Raw genomic sequence first — 23,137 nt, forward strand, 5'->3', positions numbered from 1 at the left:
TGTTGTGCTTTTGAAATGTGTCCGGTGTGTTCAGGACAAACCTGGATCCATCTTGCTGCACCCACTAAACAGAAGCTCAAGCACATTTCTGTCGGGCCATCTACCGTGTTTGCAGTGGATGAGCAAAGTAAGTTGAGTCGCGCACGGGGGTTGCTGTGACTTGAACGTGATCGGCCGTGTCCATGTCGCGATGAGAATAAGGCACCTCCGATTAGCACGGTTAACTACGTATGGTGCGAAGGAAGTTCAGAATACTGTGCACTGGAGATGTTTTCATTATGTTGCATTGCTTAAGTGACTACATCACATTACAATTGTTTTGCTCAATACAGTCATCTCTTGTTATACATAAACTTAATATACCAATCTCGCGATAATGTAACTCATAAATTAGAAAAGGAATTCAATATACATTCCGTAAAATTTGCGTTTATGGAATCTTGAATTTTCTAAATTAGAATCAATCTTTTTTGGTGGTGCACTTTTCATATTGTACTGGTTTTCCGTGACATACTCTACAAGTTTCATACATGTCAACCCATACGGTTTACCCGTATTCTTGTGCAAGGAAATTGATTTTTAATGTCCATACGGTGTACAGCCGTTGCAATACGGGCAAAAACTGTTTTTGACTATTTGTTTGTGTTTCTCCCTTGTGATGGGACTTTGTAGGATGAACGTTGAGATTTATAAAGGGCACGGGGTGACCAATAAGGTCTGAATTGGTCTGTAATAAGGTAGGGTACTGACAGGGGATTGATAGGTATGAAGTTTTCTGTGCTCTTCACGCCATTGCCCAAGCTTGGCTTGTTTTGGTGGAGTCTTTTTTTTATTTCGTCAACTTATTTTTAGTATTTTCATATTTTATCTGGAAAAAATTATCGAATTTTCATCAAATATTTGCTTTAAAAAAATGTTCGCTGCATTCTTAAGTGTTGTGATTTCATGACGTCTTTGGGACTGAAAGTGTTTCCACAGGAACGCGTGTTCGATTACTTAACGGGAAGTCAATGGGAATACAGTAAAACCTCGTTATGTCGGTATTTGACCATTCGTAATTGGGGATAATTTGGCACGGCTGCACATTCGGCATATATACAGAATCAGTAATTCGCCATTAGCCGAATGGTCGGACCGAATGGTCTAATTCCGGCATACACGTGGAGCGACGCCACACGCCACGACCAAAACAACGACTCGGTCTGGTGGCGGCGCGCGTGGTGAGCGTCAGTGCAGACCACCCGTCGCTTTGGACTTTAACTTGTTTGTGCACTCTGTGTAAACCAACCCTCTCAGAAATGTCGTCTACACCTACATCAAGAAGTAATAGAAAGGGACTGAAGTAGAAATCCCTTAGTCTGCGAGACAAATACAAAGTTTGGGATAGAATTGATGCAGGTTGTGTGTCGATGCGTCTGGTGTGTGAAGAGTTTGTAAAACTAATTTTAGATTTTTTTTTTTATTGGGGCAAGAGGCACGAGGGAGAGGTACCATTGTACATAATTCAGAATATTGGATAATTCCGCAAGGCCAGAGCCCCATGTGTCGATTTAACAAGGGTTTACTGTATAGGGTTCGATAAACGGAATTTCACGTAACGGGCAACTTCTCCAGAACGTATCTGTTGCATATATTGAGTGGTGGCCAGCACTGCGATTCAGACTTGGGCAGCGCCTATGTCAAGAGAACAACCACGGCTTTAAAACGACTGCTGCAGAGCAAACAGGAGAGATCAATGGCGGCAATTCCGTTACGCCGCACCTCTTGTGCATGCAACGTCACGTTGCAACGACGAATCGCGGTCATTTTCTTAAACATGTTTAGTCTTTGCAATATATTTGAGCTCAAAGCGTTAATTATCGTGCGCTTTGAGACTGCCGTAATATTTGTGCACTTTCGTTTAAAGGTGTTCGTTTCCGGGGGTTAGATTAATTCCTCTAAATCACTTGCCGCCAAGAGGTGGAGAGCACGTGAAGTGGGGGCGGTGGTGTGGGGGAGTAAGTGGCGTGCCTTGTGCTTTGTTTGCACTTTACAGATCAGCTGTGGTTCCGAAGTGGCATTGAAGCGCAGGCTCCGTGTGGAACCGACTGGGAGATGGTGTCTCCCAACGTGCGACTCGTGTCTGTCGGGCCACAGAACCAGGTGCGGGAAGCCACTGGGAGCCGTGGCACTTGGAAATCTAAATTTGAAAACTCATTTCTTTAGAACTGCTTTTTGTGTTTAGTTTTGTTTCTCCATCCCCCGCGCCTCCGATTGGCTTGGTTGGCTACGCACGGTGTGAAAGAACTTCAACATACACACACACACACATGCATATGCACTCACTCCTTCGATGAAAAAAATCACACTCATTTGGAGAGGGTGCCCATCTCAACTTACTCACTTTGAGGTCCAGGTGTGGCAGCAGTGGCAGCAGTGGCAGCAGTGGCATGCTGTGGCATGCTGTGTGCGTGTGCTGTGTGTGGGGAGTGGTAGTGTAATGGTTAACGGCGCTGCACTACGAACCCGGCCACCCGAGTTCAATTCCCGCTCACGGCCAACACCTCAAATGACCTGGTGGCCGGGTGTGGTTCTGGCCGCCCACCCCCTTGTATGCCGTAACGGCCTTGATAGGTGCTCGCTAACAGCACTTGCCCCAACAATCTGTTAAGGCTATATGGGGGATCTTTGTCTTTGCTCTGTGTGTGTTTGTTTGTGTGCGTGCGCGTGTGTGCTACGTGCAGGTGTGGGGAATAGCAGATACTGTGCAGGGCAGTCAGAGCACGAGCCAGGGAGTCGTTTGCTGTCGCACCGGAGTGGGCCCTACCTCGCCCACGGGACAGTCCTGGGACTACGGCATTGGGGTGAGAGGGGTTGGGAGAGGTGCGAGTGGGGCATGAATCCCGCACCGGCACACAGGTGGCTCTGCTGCACACCTGTGAATCCAGCAATCCCTCCCCTACCCGTGGGAATCGATGTCGCCATCTCCTGGCGTGCCCGGATATGCCAGTAAAGCGAGTTGGACGTATGTATGTTGTACATGAAAACTCAATGTATTGGTCAATAACGCTTAAAACTAAATATATAGTTGGCAATGTTTCGGGTAATGCTTCTTATTAATAATAGCACATGAATGGATGTTATGTGTCATTTCTACAGGGATGACCAAGGTTCGTTGCTTTGGTCATCCCTGTAGAAAGGCAATTAACATAAAAATTAAGCACTACGTATGTTGAACTTTTTGAACTGTTTAGTTTGTTGTCCTTCCCCCGCACCTCTGATGAGCACGGTTGGCTACGTACAGCGCGAATGAAGTTCAACATTCATACATTGACAGTGGCTTCAGTTTGCAGGCAAAATGTAAGCCTTGCAAACTGATGATAATATAACAGGATGAACCTTGAGGTAATGTTTATTATTTAGGCATATATGCATATTAGCACTCAGAATTACCGGTTAAGAATTAACGTTTGTCAACGGCCCCCAACGAGTTGAAATTCCCGTGTCTCTGTACGTGTGTGTGTACGTGTGTCTGTACGTGTGTGTGCGTGTACAATGGCGGGTATTGGTGTGGGGAGTGGAAGTGTAGTGGTTAGCGCGCTCCGCTATGAACCCAGCGACCCGGGTTCGCTTCCCGCTCGCGGCCAACATCAGTGACGATTATCTGAACCGGTCGTGGGCCTCCCCGAGGTCGACTCAGCATCAAATGAGTACCCGGTGCGGTGTGTAAACATCGCCACTGGGGAGACAAAGGCGGCCGGGCGTGGTGTTGGACATCCACCCCCTCGTGTGCCGTGCCGGCCTTCATAGATGCTCGCTAACAGTGCTTGTCCCAACAGTCTGTTAAGCCTACACGGGGGCCCTTTGTCTTTGTGTGTGTGTGTGTGCGCACGTCGTGCTGATTTCCCAGGGAGGGTGGGACTACATCACGGTGCGTGGGAACTGGACCCAACCGCGGCTGCAAGGTGTGGAGGGAGACGCTGCTCCTGGGAGTAAAATGCCTCGACCGTAGTGCACCGTTTCCTGTCGACCTGCTGCTTGCCTACTACTGCCACCCTTTCATCTGGATTGAAAACTAATTTCTTTAGAACTGCTTTTTTGTTTAGTTTATTGTCCTACCCCCAGAACCTCTGATTAACATGGTTGGCTACATGCGGTGCGATAGGAGTTCAACATACACACACACACACACACGTACCCTCCATGCTGGCAGCCAGTGGCGGGCTCAGCCAAAAATTTCAGAGGGGGCAAAATTATGTCCACAAATAAAATTGACTGCATATAAATTACTTTTCATTATAATATTAAAAGTATCTCAAATGAAATACACATCAGGACGCATTTTATAGATCTATTTTAAAATGTTACATTTGTTAAAAACCCATTTCAAAACTGGTTCCCATCCTTTCTGGACCCGTGAATAGCTGTCAACTCCCAATATTTTTTTTTGCAGACCACCATGCAAGCAATAACATGTTTATAAATTAACCACCCCCCCCCCCATACTTTAACCGCAGTATCTGTCACGGCTCCACGAAGCAATTCCCACGATCTTGTGGGCCGCCTGTTGGGAACCACCGATAAGTGACCAACAAAATCGGGCGTGGGGGGGTTTACTACCCCGTTATCCGCCCCCCACTGGGTGTGCCATGGTGGCGAGATGTTAACTACCTCGCCTCGTATGCAGGAGGTCGTGGGTTCGATCCCCGACCCTGATGCCTGTATATTTGGAGTTTTCACGTTCTCGTGTGGATTTTTCTCTGGGTCCTCTCCATATTTAGACTCAACATGCGTTTTAGAGTATTTGGCTGCTTTAAAACTCCACAACACCAGCCACTTCGTTGAGCTATCATTTGTGATAGCCAGCTCGCTTTTGAGAAAGAGATACAGAGCTAGGTGGGCCTTACCTGCTAAAATAAAAAAAAATTATAAAAAAAAAACAAGGTGCCCCTTTGCTGACAGCCAGTAGCATTTCTCCACGGCGAACAGGGCGATCCCCCTTCTCCCCAGCCTGGCCTCGTCGCAAACATTCCCATAACCAAGAGCACGGGGCAGCATCCTCAAAGGGGTTGTGTTCATCAGAGCAGAGCCCTCGTTCTCCACTTCAAGCGTCACACGTTGCCAAGAACCTGACCTTTGACATGGAGTGCAGCCCGTACTCACGCCCCAAACTCAGAGGGGCATTAACGCGCCCAAACCAGCAGGAATGTATTTAGAGCACTTTGGCATTTGTAATGCCAGTTCCCACAGAACATTGCCAAGTACAAGTTGCTCCATTGTGCACTTTGGGTGAACAGCTCTCGCTTGCCTGTAAGCAATGGCATCTCCCCATGCATGGGAATAAAAACATATGCATCTTGCAATGGTTCATTTGCTGTGGTCAATCTCACCGACCGTAACCAACGGTTCAATATACTGTGATAACCACGGCAAGGGTTATAACGCGTAGATGTTTGTGCTGTTACAGTACTGTACTTGTGTATAGAACGCACATTTTTTAAAATGCAAGGCAAGGCCCTGCGTCGTGTTTTGCAGGAGGGGGAAGCCCTCCAAGCATCGGCTCCTCATGCGCTTCACTTGACGATCCCAGCGCTCCCCTGTGTCAACTTTAAGATGCCGAGAATTGACTGTCGGTCAACAATCTGAGCGATAGCACAACAGTCAGTGGAAGTGTCGAAGCGATCGTTACATTCTTTCAAACTGAACATGTGAAGGATGCCAGGGAGCAGAACTGATTCTGCCTCCCTCCCATCCCGGGGTGGGGGGGGTGTGCAACCTTTAGCGAATCTCCCAGCTTCTGCTGCAAGCCGAGAGGGGTGCCGCACAGACTTGCCGAGAACGCAACGAAGTGACGACCGCAAACACAAAAGTGGGTGGCGGCGTGTTCACGGGCGGCCACGTGTTCACGGGCGGCCACGTGTTCACGGGCGGCCACGTGTTCACGGGCGGCCACGTGTTCACGGGCGGCCACGTGTTCACGGGCGGCCACGTGTTCACGGGCGGCCACGTGTTCACGGGCGGCCACGTGTTCACGGGCGGCCACGTGTTCACGGGCTGCCAGCATTGCCCCCCTTGTTGTTCACGGACACTTGGCGCTCGCTGGCCCCGGTTAAAAAAAAAAAACCCTAGGATGCACAACCTAAATCGATACTGCCCCACGTGAGAGAAATCCATGTCCATGCACTGATGTCCATGCACTGATCCCCATTGCCAACAACAGCACTAAAGCAGAGCCTTCTTGAACCACCGCTCTGGATAGTTACTGCGAGAATCGGACTCGGTCCCCGTGCAAATCGTTAATTTCACCCTCCTGTGGAAATGACTACAGCCAGTTTGCAAATAAAGAGCAGGGGTGTGTGTTTTTGCACCCACGTTTGTCAGATGTACATTTTCTTAAACTTCCAAGTATTTTTAAATAAACGTAATGTAGAAACACTTCCGATGTGTCGTAGGTGATGTTACGAACATGCAGCTGGTTTAATGTTGCCAAGGATGGTTCTGGTGAACTGTACCCCTATACAGGGTGCTTCAAAGAAATGTTAACACTTATATGGGACTTGTTTTTCCTAGATTTGAAGTTTTCGTGATTGCAACAATCCATATTTTTTGGTTCTTTCGGTGAAGTCATACGTAGGTGAAAAAATAAAATAAGAATAAATAAATTAAATCACGACGTGTCTATTGCAACACAAGCAATCATGATCAGGTGTGACAACCACATCAATAATTTTTTTTCTGAAATGGGCGAGAAGAAAAACATTTCTTGTTGCGGTTGTCACCTGATGATGATTGCTTGTGTTGCAATAGACACGTCGTGATTTAATTTATTTATTCTTATTTTATTTTTTCACCTACGTATGACTTTACCGAAAAAAACAAAAATTACTATTGTTTTTAATGGAAAAAGAACAGATAAAAAAAGTATGTTAATCGCTTCAAAAAGTCAAGAGTCTCCACTTGTTCGCCATCATTGTCAACACGTGGCCTGGAATCTTCTCCAGGTGGTCTCCAGAGCCCGGAGGCACATTTATTGTGGTGTTGTTGCAAATTCTCTTTAGTGTTAACATTTTTTTGAGGCACCCTGTATTATACCATGCTTTCTTGTGAACACGCATAAATAAAACTAAAATATTAACGGAATAAAATCCATGTTATACAACATGTGATACCATGTGGCATGCACGAATGAGTGGAATTGTGTCGTGTACGTAAAACGGCAAAATTTATATTTGATTTTTTTTCATTTCGCAAGGTAAGGCCCACTGAGCTTAACAGCTCTTTTTCAGAAGCGACCTCGCCACAAATGATAGCTGAACAAAGTGGCTCATTACGTGGAAATTTAAGGTAGCCAAATCACCCAAATGCATGTTTCTAAAAGTGGAGGCAAAAATCGGAGGAGAAAAAAAATCCGCGCGATTAGTGAGAGAACATGCAAACCGCAAATATACAGGAGTCGGGGTTGGGATCAACCCAGACCTGCATACCAAGCGAGGTAGTTAACATCTTGCCACATTGCATCCGTACACATCATCCCCAGCTGCTGCTGCAACACTCACAGCGTTGCGATCTCAAGGAAAAGGAACTGAATTCACTTCGCATTTAAGTTGTCGCCACGGTGGCAAGATGTTAACTCCTTCACCTGGTATACAGGAGGTCGTGTTCTCCCTGTGATCGTGTGGATGTTTCTCTTGGCACTCCGGTTTTTCCCTGCACATTCAGAAACATGCGTCTAGAGTAAGAATAGGTTTTCCCCTTTTTTCTGGCAACAAAACAGCTGTGTTAAGATTGTTAAACACCAAACTGAAACATTTTACAAGGAATCATGTCTGCATTAACCACAATACTTGTGATCAGAATGCAAACAAAAAAACACTAAATATATGCATTGTCTTTGAAACTGATTGGTTCGAGCCTCGTCGCTGGTGTAGACCAATCAGTTTCAAAACAATGCATATATTATCAGTGTTTTGTTTGCATTCTGACCACAAATATTGTGGTTAATGCAGACACGATTCCTTGTAAAAGGTTTCAGTTTCGTGTTTTAACATCTTAACACCTGTTTTGTTGCCAGAAAAAAGGGGAAAACCTATTCTCATATTTTGGTACTGGCAAGGAGGTCCCATGATTCGTTTGGAGTATTTGGCTGCTCTACATTTCCACGAGATAAGCCACTTCGCTGAGCTGTTATTTGTGGCCAGGTCACTTCTGAAAAAGAGCTATACAGCTCAGTAGGCCCTTACCTGGTAAAGTTTTTTTTAAATGCTTAAGTTCACAGATCCCAAACCTCGTAGCCAAACGTGAAACCTCGCTCCACTGCAGCCCCTGAGGTGAAAACCAACTCGGAGTCACGGACCACGAACGAGAGGTGGGCTTGCGACGGACACACGCCTATCAGGATTTACGGCCAGTCGATGAAATTGATGACGGAATGGCAGTCAAAGGAGAGGACACGCATCTGAGAGCACGACCACACTGCAGAGATGGTTGGGAGGTTGATTCAGCGGTTGATTCAGCCTATCATTCAGAAGTTTTCGTGACTGCAAGGATCCATACTCTTTGGTTCTTTCGGTAAAGTCACGTAGGGGAAAAAATAAAACAAGAATATAAATAAATTAAATCACGACATTTCGATTGCAACACAAGCAATCATCATCAGGTGTGACAATCACAGCAAGAAATGTTTTCTTCTCTCCCACTTCAGTAAAACATGTCTTGCTGTGATTGTAACACCTGATGACGATTGCTTGTGTTGCAATCGAAACGTCGTGATTTAATTAATTTATTTTAAATTTTCACCTACGTGACTTTTAGTTGTCCTATGGATAGACTTACCCCCCGCCATAGGAACGTGGAAATTCCACCATTGATTCAGGGCTGTAAACGGGGGACGGTAACTGCCTCAATGTTAATTTGAGCTGGAAATCCATTTGTGACTTCTCGGTTGAGAGCAGGCCATGAAGTAAACTATATAATGCAGTAGTTTATTGCTTATAGAGGTACAACCAAAATCCTAGTGTATTTTACATATTTACCAGACATTTCATTGCTCATAAATAGCAACACATTTACAATGCCGATGACGTTTTGTTTCGTGGGAATCCGGTACTGCAAATGCTTTGTATTAAACTGCTTATAAAACGTTTTCTTTTTACAGAAACCTAAAAGTCATTCTAAAGATAGAAATATTAGAATGCTAAAGGTGCCGCTGATAAGAACTCTGAAATGCAAAGAACATAACAGAAAAACGACGCACTTCCGTGGACCACAAGCAACTAGATGTTTGCAACACCGCAAAGAGTTAATGTCATTCTTCCAGTGCATAAAACTTCTACTATTTAAACGCAGGCGACAACTTCACTGAAACATCCAATCACTTGTGCTTAACTGGGTGAGAGCTCGTTACAAATTGGCATAGTTTTAGACCAGAGTAGCCATAATTATATGGTGACAGTAATTTATTTGGAAGTAAATTCTCAACCTTTGGGGGGTCTTGTAGTCATCATCACCAAACAGTTACGTGGCACACTGCTCAGTCTATGCAGACATTACGAATATAGAGGCAGTAATCAAACATTTATTCTACATAAATTGGCCAAATAAGGCTCCCCAATGGTGTCTATGAGGATACCCAGCTGGCAATATTAATCTCAAACATTCTCAGTTGCTCTGGATTATATCAGTATTCCACTTGTTAAAATACTATACACATTTTTGGCATCTTTAAATGTCAGTCTCATTTTGAATTCGATTAAAGATGCTAAATGCCAACACAACGGTTACAAAAGGTTTTAGTTCAGGGCAGAATTCCTCACGTCAAAGGTCTGTTCCCTGGTGTTAACGATTTCCATGAACCATATAAACGAATTGTAAGTCTTGGCTCGGTCACCAAATATATCTGCACTCAACTCGGTCAAAACCAACTCGGTCACACAGCAGTGAATGTTTTTTTTTTTACAAATGCCAATGGACTGTCCTTGGGGAAAGGATGAAAACAACTGTTGGTGATGAGTAAACCACTGGAAGCAGTGGTGCTATCCACACAAATGCATTCTTATCAGAATCGGTTACAATGAGAAAAATGCTTCAACATTAGACTGGCACCAGCAGCACGCACTGGCCGAAGTTACTTTAATAACGCCTAAAAAAAAAGACCTAAAAATATATTAAACTTGCAGAAAGCACAGACCACACACCGCGAAAAGAAAGATATCAGACTCTACATTCAATTAATTTGTTCTCGTGGATGTTTCAACAAAATAATAGCTGCTCGAATTGCCAATGGCTATTCGCTCTATACAACAATTGAGATCAATGTTTTTGTTCAAAATCAATTAAATCACAAGCTAATGTACACTCTACAAATACAAAACAGTTGGCTACATTTACATCCAAATTTTGTTCAAACATCCGTTCCAAGCACTACTTACTGTACAAGTGTTAAAATATATTTATATATTTTTAATGAACAAATCACTTGTATGCACTGGGTGGCAAAATTAACGTTTTCAAAACCCAGATATATTTAGGCCCTTTTTTAATACAAATAATTAAATCTAAAGGTAATTCGTGAGTTTTTACTCCATGACATAACAGACAAAAGGTGGTCCCCTAATGCGGGCCACCTTTCGCTTAAAAAGTGCAGAATGTCACAAAACTTTGCCCCATTTCTGCACATTTTCTTTCCCCTCCTTCCAACACCGAGATTTGCATCAGCAATTGCACCTGACACCTCCCCCATTTGTAAAACAAATAAACCGACGCATAATCCTGAAATAACAAAGAAAATGGCATGTGCAAATGCAAAATGAACAGGGAAACGGCAAGAAACCTCGAGATACACACAGCGCGCGACCGACACGGCACGCCGAGTCTAGTAATGTTGCGAGGAAATGCGAACGATACCAATTCCCAAACGGGACGAAGCCTCCAAGTGTCAAGAGGCGTATCACAGGAGTGGGGAGGAAGGCTCGGGATGGTGTGCGGCGCCTGCCTGACTGAGGCTGTGAATGCACTGCGGGTCGGTGGGCGGAAGCAGTGTGAGCGACTCCACGCTCAGTCCGTCGCTGCTGTCGTCCATCAGGAGGGAGAGCGTCGGCTGCTGGCTCAGAGTCAAGCTGGGAGGCAACGCGAAATCGTCTTCTGACGCCGGGGCAGGCGCGGCGCCGGAGGTCTCGGGCTGCTCCGAGTCGCCGTCACTTGCAACCTGTGTCTCCTGCACCCTGGCTGTGCCCGCGTTGCCAGCTGCAGCTGCTCGGAATGCACACACACACACGTTGTGTAACACACACATAATGTGTAGCACACACACACACACAATGTAACACACACACACACAATGTGCAACACGCACACACAATGTCCAACACGCACACACAATGTCCAAGACGCACACACACAATGTCCAACACGCACACACAATGTCCAAGACGCACACACACATTGTGCAACACGCACACACAATGTCCAAGACGCACACACACAATGTAGCACACACACACATGTTGTACAACATGCACACACAATGTGTAACACGTTGTGCAACACACACAATGTCCAAGACGCACACACACAACGTGCAAAACGCACACACACACACACTTTGTGCAACACACACACACACAATGTACAACACGCACACACACACACACACGTGCAACACGCGCACACACACGTTGTGCAACACACACACACACGTTATGCAACGCACACAATGTGCAACACGCACACACACACACGTGCAACGCGCACATAATGTGCAACACGCACACACACACACGTGCAACGCACACATAATGTGCAACACACACACACACAATGTCCAAGACGCACACACACAATGTGCAACACACCCACGCACACAACAGACACCATGACAAGTATCTGACGTTTGCCTCAACCAACGTGAGACTCGGAATATTGATTGGCAACAATTTCATTTTAAAAAAAATTCGTGAAGATTATTGAATTGGCAGCAGACCAAAAACTTCTAATCTTTAGGGTGCAGAGGCAAGCAGGAATATATGTTACCTTATACACATGCTGTACAAGTACATAATACCTTAGCTAAATCTGTTTTATTTACAGACGGTCCTTTGAATTTGACCAAAAGATAATTGCATATTTCCACAATGTATCCCGAGGGTAAAATAAATCGTATTATTGAGAATGCACACAGACACGCAAATGTACAATACAGTAGTCCCTCGGTTTAAGTTTTTAATTCGTTCCATGAAAACTACTGTAAACCGAAATAACTGTTAATCGAATATAATAATTACACGAGTCTGCAAGAGAGCTGTTTCTACTGCCAAAGCAGAAAAAACCACGATGTAAATAAACCAAGCCAGTCGCGAGGTCTGAAACGGCTCACGAATGGGCGTCGTGAATTGGCCGAGGGCGTTGCTCAGCCCCTGCTGAACGAACGCTTGGCTTGGCCGAAATTGGCGCCTGCGTGCATATCGTAAACACGGTGCCGTCACATCAACATTTCAACGCCAATGTCACTGTTAACCGAGGGACTACTGCACCCACATAACAGCAGAACTGTAATGAAACAATGACGCAACGGGACTTTTTACATGGGGGCGGAAACAAAGGTCAAACAATGACCTTTATTGTAGCCAAAATGTATCCATTCCGCCATTTGAGTGACGTTGAAGCGAATTGTGAAATCCACCGCAGGGTGGTTGCGGGGGATGGTGGCGATGGGGGGGGAGGTGACTTTCATGACCGCTTCAACGCTGGAGAACGGAGATTTCCAAGGTTTTGATCCGTGTGATCAGGGAGTTTAAACGACTGTGGGGATTGTAAATGAAAGGGATTACTGGGGCCTTGCTCGCCACAGGAAATGGGGCACGGGGCAGCAGAGGGTTTATGTCGGTGAGCTGCATTTAGATTGCTTAAGATGATTTAGATTATTTGGCTGCTTTAAATGTCCACGTGATAAGCCACTTTGTTGAGCTATCATTTGTGAAAAAGCTAATAGCTCTGTGGGCTTCACCTGGTAAAATAAAAATTGTGGGTTTTTTTGCGATTTGGTTACCTTTCCTATGCTGTGCCCCGCTATCATATTTATTGTTTGTTGTTGTAACGTTGACCCACCCTTACTGGATGTCTGTGAAAGAGCTTCATAGCTCATCGGATTCCTCTAGCATAAATAAACCTTCCCATTGTTTATTAAAAAGTTCACGCACCGTAGAAAAATAAAACATTCGACGATACTAATAATGAAATACATTAGGAAGCTAACAAGTTTACTTAACATTGCGTCAGCTAAAAAAAAATGTGCAAAGTGACCGCAATTGGCCAAACATCCCCAATGCCAAAAATGTACCTGCAAAATGATGCGATTAGGGTTACAGTGACCGCGACTTTAATAGAAACCTGGCAAGACCTTCCTGTAAACGGAGACTCTGCGAGGGTTTCCTGGGTAAACAAGTGTCATGAATAATAATAAAATAACTAGAATATATGTTAATGCATACTATGCGATGTTAAGTTCTCACAATTTGAATTATATCTAAATTACTCATTTTGAGAAAAGTTTATATTATCCACACGGGGAGGCAAATTTGTATCAAATATATTTTTTACCCAATTTGAGTTTTAACACGCACAAAAGTGATAAGTTAACTTCAGCCCAGAATCAGACAATTACAGGGGAATCCACTCACCACCACAACCCTGTACCAAACCGGGTTAGAAAGGTAATTTATCTGTCAAATTATTTTTTTTATGAAATAATGCACCTGGAGGAAGCATTGACTCATCAACAGTCCCACACCACTACCCACAAATACATCTGGGCTAATAAAGTGATGTGGGCAGGGGAACGAACGCAGGTTCGCCATCGGGATTGACAAGTGTTCAGACAATTCACTGCCGTATAAGCTCCAAGACTTATACATTTTACGGTTCGTTTAAAATGCATGTTGAACTTCTTTCGCACCATACGTAGCCAACCGCGCTAATCGGAGTTGTGGGGGGGAAGGACAACAAACTAAACACAAAAAATAGTTCTAAAGGAATAAGTTTTCATTCGAGATGATTAAAAAGTGCATGGCTTCAGTGGCTTCCTAATATCAGAAGGAAGAGCGTTCCAGATAGCCGCAGAAGCACATCTGAAAGCGCGCGATGCAGTGACCGTCTTTGTTTGATAGTTAGCCAAAACCCGCTGCTGCGAGGATGAACGAAAAAGCACACTGGGTACGCCCACTCTAGCAATTTACAAATAAATGCACTATTTATTTTAAATTATTTTCTCAAACAAATTCCAATCATTATAATTGTCGGCTCTTCATCGCTGTCGTTCAAAAGCTACTGGATTGATCTGGAAGTCAATAGAAGCTAATCGCCAAGTGACATTAATTTGAAGCGGAGTGCAATCATGAAATCTTTAAATGACGCTTTCAATTGGTGTCTTTTCAGATTATTTGACGTCGATCAAATGTCGCTATTAATTAAGCGGTGCTTGAGTGAAATGCGTACATTTTTTACGATCGACGTCCAATCAGAATTTGCACGATTCTCGTGAAATCGGCAGCATTTTTTTTACGCTGCATGTTTGAGCTAAGCACAGTGAAATGGACAGCACGGGTGATTGGAGGCAGAGATCTTTAATCTACGGGGGCCCACACTACAACTGCTCAGCACATTTACTCGGCAAAGCCTCACCGGGTCTCACGACTCTTTTTCAGGGAGATCCTGGCCAAGCGTGCCAGGTGTTCTCAGTAGCGGAGCGATGATTGCTATATACATTCCAATTAAGTAATTTGCAGGTACATTTTTTAAAAATTGGTCAATTTGGACCGTGGCGCCGACCACCCAATGGCTCACTCTTGCGAACGTCACAGGAACTTTAACGTTCCCCTGTGCAGCAGACGACGTGTGGTACACGTTTATGGTTCATAGCACACCGCCTGCGGTATTAATTATGGTGACCGCTTTTGCTGCGTGATGTGACTGAATGCAGTGGCATTCACTTGCTTGTAAAAATAAAATGTTCACTTTGAAAGCAAGACTGCTATTTTTGAATCAATCGTACTTTGTTTCGAATTGCTTCGCAGTTTGCTCACAGGTTTTTTTTATGGTACGGTTCTTCATAATTGAGATGGTCTCATCGTATTATTAAAATGCCGTACTGTCGTCTTGTTTACTTGGCTGTGTTATTTAGAACTTGCGAGGCAGAAACAGAGGTATTTTGTAGCTCAATCAGAATCAGAAGTTATACTGGAGGAATCTGAGGAGCTTTAAAGCTCTTTTTCACAGGTGTCCAGTAGTTACTCAAGTTACAGTGCGGGCTTCTTGAAAAATGGACATGGGTCTTCATTTAAAATCGGCGAAATGTGACCTTTGCTGGGTTAATTTTCTGTTGCTCGTGTGAAAACTCAAATTGAGGCTGAATACGTTGGGACGCTGACCTTCAAGGTCTCATTTATTTATTTATTTATTTATTTATTTATCCCACCTGTTTACCCAGAAAGCCTCGCCGACCTCTCAAGACTTTCAGCAGGGCCCTGCTAAGTTTTTTGCAGCACGGGGCAACGATTGCTATGTTTCCCGATGACTAATAAGAGATCCAATTGGACAGCGATCTGGGTTCAAAACCTGGAATTTTCCATTCCCTCCATGTGCACACCCAAGATGAGGCACAATGCCAAGTTTTGGAAGGTCAAATTTGTTAATGAACATTTTTCTTTGCCCATGAAAAAAGCTAAAGGTGTAAGCGACAACTTAGAGTGTTCATAGAAGATGCAAAACACCGAATGCGAATAACCAACCGACCAAAGAAAAAAATCAAAACTTTACACAAATACGTCAAAATTAAATGGAAATTAATAAGAAGCGTATTAGATTTGTTTTCGAAGCGAAGCCGCTACTGCGGTAAAAATGAAGCTACCTGCCCGCGGCGGGGGGGGGGTCTCCCGCTGGGGCCACTCTAGCGGCCTCCTCCTCCTCCTCGCGTGCCGCACATCACCAAGGGCAAGAGCAGCCATCAGCCAACACAGCTCCCGACTGCTCTAGGCACGTACGCACGTTGAACTGCCTTCCGCACCGTACGTAGTCAACCGTGCTAATCGGAGGTGCTTTAACACGAGTGAAACGTATCGTATGAGATCAGTCATTATCATTACGCTTGCTTACCCACGAAAAAGCCTCGCCGAGTCTTAAAGACTGTAATTCAGGAGTGTCCTGCCAGGATTTCAAAGTAGTTGTCGTGCGTTTCCCAATCACATGATTTTTTCCCCTCCACAATTAGAATCAACATCACGCGTTCACAGTATTTAGCTGCTATAAATGCCCACGTGACGACAAGCCACCTCGTCGAGCAACCATTTGTGAAAGCCAGGTCGCTTCCGGAAAAAGACCAATGCAGCTCAAAGGGGGCCCTTACCAGGCGAAATTAGTAACGGTTTGTAACTTCTGAAGAATCGCTTTGTTGTACGAACTGAAGTGCGTTGTACCTGTGAAGCCGGCAGAGCAGCCGGAGGAGGAGCTGCCCCCCGATGGACGGCGGCTGTGCGTGCCGCCGTCCGCCCCTGCCCTGTCTACGCTCCTGTGCCTTTGGGGAGGAGGAGGGCTACCCTCAAGCACGCCTCCCAGGCGGTGAGGCAAACCGTGGGACGACCCCTGCACGGACGAACTCGCCGGGCTGTCCTGCGACGAGGCGCCACTGCTCTGCTGACGAGCCACTGCAAATCCTGGAGGGGTAAAAAAAAAAACATTCCGGTGCCGCTACAGATGTTGCATGACGCCACTTGTCTCGATCGTACAATTTTAATGTACAATTTTATTGAGGGACTGTGTGTTGTTGTCTTGGTGTGGTCTGGGACTGTTTTTGCTGTTGTTTTACTGCCTTTCCCAAGCTTGGGAAATGATGATGCAATTTTAATTCATAAACTTTATTTAGTTATTTAAGGGGCACCACAGTGGTGTCATCTTATCTTCCTCGCCTAGCACGCAGGAGGTCGGGGGTTCAAATCGCAAGCTGTATATTTGGAGTTTGCATGTTCTCCCTGTGGTCACGCGGATTTTTTCTCCGGGTCCTCCAGTTTTTCCCTCCACATTTAGAAACATGCATTGAAATTATTTATATTATTGTGCTGCTATAAATTTCCCCATGATAAGCCACTTTGCTGAGCTGTCATGTGTGGGCAGGTCGCTTCTGAAAAATAAGTTAATACCTCAGTGGGCTTTACCTGTTAAGTTAAAAGTAATTTTGTTTTATCTGTATATTTTTAATTGATTTATTTACCTTTCCTCTACTTTGCACTCCTATTGTGTTTTTGTGTTGTTTGTTGTTGTAATGTTTTCATCCGCCCCCACTGGACACCTCTGAAAAATAACTTTATAATAGCTCATTGGATTCCTCCAGGAGAAATAAATATTCTGATTCTCTATTATGAAAGTACCAACTTTCAATGAGCAGCAGCAAACTGTTAATATTAGTTATTTTTTTTCTATTTTTTCCCAACATTTAAAAAAATGATTGCATCACGTGTCATTCATTGCTTACCATCCCTGTCCAAAACGCACAACGAGATGCCGCACGCAGCACCAACAACGTCATGGAGAGCAGTGTGGCGCAATTTCCTCGTCCGAAAATGCTGCGATCTATTTAGCGCTTAGCATTTGTATCGACGGGTTTTGGGCAACCCCTTTTGATGATTTGCCCGTGTACTCCATTAGGCGAGTCTCTGAGAGCAATTTAAGTAAAGGGTTGTTGCATGTGGTGCTATCTTTTCGAGAGTTATCGTGACTGGCCACGCTACTAATTGCATACCCACGTGTGGAAAAATGTCAAATGCTTTCAACCACAGTTGCAGAGCATTAAGAGGTTGTTATAATAATAACAACAAACAATTGCGGAAACACAAACTAAGAAAATAAAGCCAATTCTTATTTTTTTTTATACGGCTCATACTAGATGAAGAGCAACGACTACAATTTCATATTCAGGTGGTCAAGCCAGATAACCCCGTCAGGAGTAGCAGTGTGTATCTTGCTGTGATGTCTCCCTCGTATTTGTGGATGGGGTATTGCGTCGTTATACGTTGCTGTACGGTCTATTCTGTATAACCATAGTTGCACACTACTGGAGAGTTTTTTTTTCTATTTGTGCATCAGGTATCTGCATGTGCCATGGTTTGTGCAGTGGAAGCGGGTTAGGGTGACTCATGAGCTTCATGGAAAATCAATCCCAGGAATCTTTTGCGTTGGGTCTTTCACAACGTGGTGTTTGCAAATGAATTTGAATTGCATTCAGCTCTCCAAGCTTCATTGTTGAAGGTTAAGCGCATGGGTCCAAAAGCCAATGGAGCTATCTTACGATCTGCCGTCTTATTTCACTTGTGTTCTTTTCAGATCAGTGCTCGGTCCTTTGGAGTTAACCGTAATTGTGCGCCTACTATTTAGGAGCTCCCTCATCGCTAAAAAGCACGGTCTGTCAGCGGTGACTTAAGCGAGTTGAGGGCTCATACCAGGAACTCTGTCGGTGGAGGTGAAGGACGAGCGTGGGTTCGCGTGGTCGCTGGACGCTCGGCGCGAGGCTTCGTAAAACCGGAAGGGGAGCCCCTGGCTCCCAGTTCCGCGGAATCCCAGGTTCCCCGATCCCTCCGGCGACGGCTGCACCGGCAGCTCCAGCAGCGCTGACGGCACGAGCGCGGCGACGGTGGAGGAGGCAACGGCAGCGCACGCACACACGGCAGGACGGAAACACACACATGGCAGGATGCGGGCCAATTATGACACGGTCACGTCACAAGTACGGTCCGTTCTCTCCGAGAACGCTGCACGCTGTCATTCCGTGGATTGGATATAAACGTGATGAAGGCATTAGGGAACGCATTCTTGCATAACGCGGATGCAATGCGACCGAGTGAACGGAACGACGTCGCGCGAGTAGGAATTTGTCCTTCGTTGTCGGCTCACCGGCAATGCGCTGCATTTTAATGTGGCGTGCGCGCAATCGGCCCTTGGCCAGACGCTGTTTGGCAGCCATGCAGCGGATGTGGTCGTCGAACTGGAACGTGGCTTGCAGGAGGGGCAGTGGCCGCGCATGCGCCGGAGAGCCTGGCTTGTGGATTGTTACGTGAAGAGAGCGGTGGTCTTCCTTGTCGCCGGTCACTTGCAGGTCCTGCCACGAAACACCGGCGTCCAACGAAGGGGGTGAACGTTAATATACGTGGACTCTCAAATGCGACCGAGAGTGAACATGAACCTTCATGTTGCAATAATAGGGTTTTTCCCCTTTTTTTTTTCATGTTACACTTGTTCACTTGAGGATAAGGATTTGGAATATATTAGGCATGTCAATGCGGAAGCATCTCAAAGCACCTGGCTACCTTCCCACTTGTCTGCGGTTCATCGCGCCTCCGGATCGTTCTCCCCCTCTCTCTTGGACAAGTGAGCAAATATTGTGCTGTACGATACAAGTTGAAATTATAAAGTGTTCCCCCCCCATCTTTAAACTCAGGTGCACAGTGTTCAGGGCTAAGATCCACGGAGTTTCTGTACCCGCTCTCTGCGGCAGGGTTTGTGCTTTGCACTGGGATCCTATTGAAATATAACAATAAATATTTGTAAACATTGTTATTAACCCATTCCCTTTCCCGTTTAGAGATGTCTGCAAGTTGCATGGTGGGTGTCCCGTTCACCGCTGAATCTCGGAACACGTAAGTGGCACAACGCTCATTTTATTTAGAGAGGCGGAGCGACGTTTTTAAAAATATTGTTCTCACTCCAGAGAATTGTAGCGACACGACCGCACTCTACAATGACTGGCACCAAACTGTGCCACACACCCTTCACGCATGGCCTTGTGGGGAGCCTCGGTACCGATAAAGTTATTTTATTTTAGTTTTTCTTTCAATTCCGGTCCGATGACATTAAGACGCGCGGTGCCAATCTCCCGTTTTCACCCCTGAACCGCCGCTGGCGTAAATTTCACATCCTTGTGGCGAGTGTGCCTGGGGCCAATCTTCGTGCAGGACAACCACCGTTCACGCAAAGCGGTACTCATGTTTATCAACCGTATTGCTGTTATTATACTATTTTTATTTTGCCAGGTAAGGTCCACCGAGCCATATGATGTACATGTAGGTCATCGGAACGAGAAAGGGTTCAAAGTAACGGCACGGAGCATGTGTCTGTCTGCGGGTGGCCGGGGCAGCACCTGGAGGAGGCCAGCGAAGCGTACAGCTCCCCAGCCAAGACGCTTCTCATCGGGTTCCACGAGCAGCACCTGGTACACATCCACGACGAGGAACCGGCGGACACGGCCGCTGTCCCGCTCGCTCACCACGCACGACAGCAGGTCGCTGTTATCTGGCTCGCGCACACGCACACGGATGCAACCTGTTAGAATGCTTGAAATGTCAGAATCATTCAAATCTGTATTTAAACTGGAGGAAAACGATCCGCTCCAGGTGTCCAGTATGAGCTGGTCTGCAAGTTGGCCCACAAGGTGGCTCAGCGGTTGAAGTGAGTGGCTCGCAATCGGGAAGGTTGGGAATTAACATTTTTGAGGGTGTCGACTCATCATCACTCGAAGGTTGATGGGGTGCCACGGTGGCGTGATGATATTAACTACCTCGCCTGGTGTGCAGGATGTCGTGGGTTAAATCCCGACCCTGACGCCTGTATATTTGGAGTTTGCGTGTTCTCCCTATCGTTTGCGTGGATTTTTCTTTGGGTTCTCCGGTTTTTCACTTCACATTTAGAAGCATTCTTTTATAGTTTTTGCTGTAAATATCTACAGGATAAGCCACTTCGCCGATGTATTTATTTGTGGCTAGGTCGCTTATGAAAAAGAACTACATAGCTCACTGCACCTGTACGTGGGCCACCGTGAATTTAATTCGGCCTCGCCCTTCAACGCTGACATTGCCGAGCCGCGCTCAACACCGGTGGCTCCAACAACCCGCGGGCCGCGGACTACTGGTGCTCCGCAATGTCGTGGAGAAGTGCTGAGCAGTGGTCTGCGCAACGATTGCACGCTTATTTATATTACACGCCATAGAATTTATTGCACAGTGGTCCGCCAAAGTGTTTTGTGAGGATTGACAGTGACCGGCGGGTTTTCCGAGAGGCCGGGGGGAACCCCCGCCCCACACCGCTATATGTTTTCCACGTCACTCACTGAGGTCCAAGACGTCTTCAGCTTTGATGAGATCTTCAGCCCTTGTGAGGGGGAGCTGCATCTCGGGTTCCGAGCGCAGCGCCAGGGACAAGCTGCGCAGCATCAGGAACACTCGCATGGCCTGTCGAAAACCACACGCGGCAGCAGTTGCAAAAAAATGTAACTGGAAAATGAAGCATATCACTGTGACAATATTATTAATGTTCGAGGCTGCTTTGCAATACAGTGGGTGGCTTGCAATTGGAAGGTTTGTGAGTTAAATCCTGGTTGGAGGTAGACTCAGCCCATCGTCCCTCTGGGGTAGATGAGGACAACTTTGTGGGGAAGTCAAGATTGGCTGTCTGAGGGATAGTCTTACCCCCGCCATAGCTATGAGGAATTTCCATCACTGGCTCAGGGCTGTTAACAGAGATAGCAACGTTTCATACTCCCGCGAATGAGCAGACATTTTGACATTTGAATGTGAGACAATGCACAACTTACAGATAAAAACTACACATATTGCGACTTCATGTACCAAGCAAATACCTGAATTCTACACGTGTGAAGATGACAACACAATCAATCTTGGAAGCACCCAAAACAACAATGGAGCACCCCGGTATAAAATTATAATTACACAGACATTCAGTTGAATGCGTCACATGCCCCTTAAAGCACACGCTTCATTTGTTAGTTTTCAATATAAAATACAACGGGCTGGAACAGTGGCAGTCAACTCAGGTTTATAATGTCAAAATACAAAGAGATCACATGCCCATGCCTCTCGTCAACGCGTTGCGTGTAAGGCATTTGTGTCGCGTTGTCAATGTGTGTGTTTTGTGTAGTAAGGGATCTATTTCACAGTGTATCTGTGTGTTTTGTGTAGTAAGGGATTTATTTCACAGTGTATCTGTGTGTTTTGTGCAGTAAGGGATCTATTTCACAGAGTATCTGTGTGTTTTGTGCAGTAAGGGATCTATTTCACAGAGTATCTGTGTGTTTTGTGCAGTAAGGGATCTATTTCACAGAGTATCTGTGTGTTTTGTGTAGTAAGGGATTTATTTCACAGTGTATCTGTGTGTTTTGTGCAGTAAGGGATCTATTTCACAGAGTATCTGTGTGTTTTGTGTAGTAAGGGATTTATTTCACAGTGTATCTGTGTGTTTTGTGCAGTAAGGGATCTATTTCACAGAGTATCTGTGTGTTTTGTGTAGTAAGGGATTTATTTCACAGTGTATCTGTGTGTTTTGTGTAGTAAGGGATTTATTTCACAGTGTATCTGTGTGTTTTGTGCAGTAAGGGATCTATTTCACAGAGTATCTGTGTGTTTTGTGTAGTAAGGGATTTATTTCACAGTGTATCTGTGTGTTTTGTGCAGTAAGGGATCTATTTCACAGAGTATCTGTGTGTTTTGTGTAGTAAGGGATTTATTTCACAGTGTATCTGTGTGTTTTGTGCAGTAAGGGATCTATTTCACAGAGTATCTGTGTGTTTTGTGTAGTAAGGGATTTATTTCACAGTGTATCTGTGTGTTTTGTGCAGTAAGGGATCTATTTCACAGTGTATCTGTGTGTTTTGTGTAGTAAGGGATTTATTTCACAGTGTATCTGTGTGTTTTGTGCAGTAAGGGATCTATTTCACAGAGTATCTGTGTGTTTTGTGCAGTAAGGGATCTATTTCACAGAGTATCTGTGTGTTTTGTGCAGTAAGGGATCTATTTCACAGAGTATCTGTGTGTTTTGTGTAGTAAGGGATCTATTTCACAGTGTATCTGTGTGTTTTGTGCAGTAAGGGATCTATTTCACAGAGTATCTGTGTGTTTTGTGCAGTAAGGGATCTATTTCACAGTGTATCTGTGTGTTTTGTGCAGTAAGGGATCTATTTCACAGAGTATCTGTGTGTTTTGTGCAGTAAGGGATCTATTTCACAGAGTATCTGTGTGTTTTGTGTAGTAAGGGATCTATTTCACAGTGTATCTGTGTGTTTTGTGTAGTAAGGGATTTATTTCACAGTGTATCTGTGTGTTTTGTGTAGTAA

General features: G+C 45.2%; 2 protein-coding genes across 2 annotated transcripts in view; one reads left to right on the forward strand and one right to left on the reverse strand.

The window, feature by feature from the left end:
- Window positions 1-7,325, forward strand: part of TECPR1 (tectonin beta-propeller repeat containing 1) — a 28,390-nt gene extending 21,065 nt beyond the window's left edge. Inside the window, 4 exon segments of the mRNA XM_061569946.1 lie at window positions 35-127; window positions 2,036-2,142; window positions 2,724-2,843; window positions 3,890-7,325. Of these exon segments, the coding sequence (XP_061425930.1) occupies window positions 35-127; window positions 2,036-2,142; window positions 2,724-2,843; window positions 3,890-3,991 (422 nt within the window). The 3' untranslated portion in view covers window positions 3,992-7,325.
- Window positions 7,326-8,946: 1,621 nt separating this feature from the next.
- CLEC16A (C-type lectin domain containing 16A) overlaps window positions 8,947-23,137 on the reverse strand; it is a 39,074-nt gene continuing 24,883 nt past the window's right edge. Inside the window, 6 exon segments of the mRNA XM_061569948.1 lie at window positions 8,947-11,226; window positions 16,443-16,679; window positions 18,459-18,626; window positions 18,910-19,114; window positions 20,153-20,304; window positions 21,119-21,239. Of these exon segments, the coding sequence (XP_061425932.1) occupies window positions 10,925-11,226; window positions 16,443-16,679; window positions 18,459-18,626; window positions 18,910-19,114; window positions 20,153-20,304; window positions 21,119-21,239 (1,185 nt within the window). The 3' untranslated portion in view covers window positions 8,947-10,924.

This window comes from Lethenteron reissneri, chromosome 44 (assembly GCF_015708825.2).
Source record: "Lethenteron reissneri isolate LAM-NWPU_2019-01 chromosome 44, ASM1570882v1, whole genome shotgun sequence".
NCBI lineage: Eukaryota > Metazoa > Chordata > Hyperoartia > Petromyzontiformes > Petromyzontidae > Lethenteron > Lethenteron reissneri.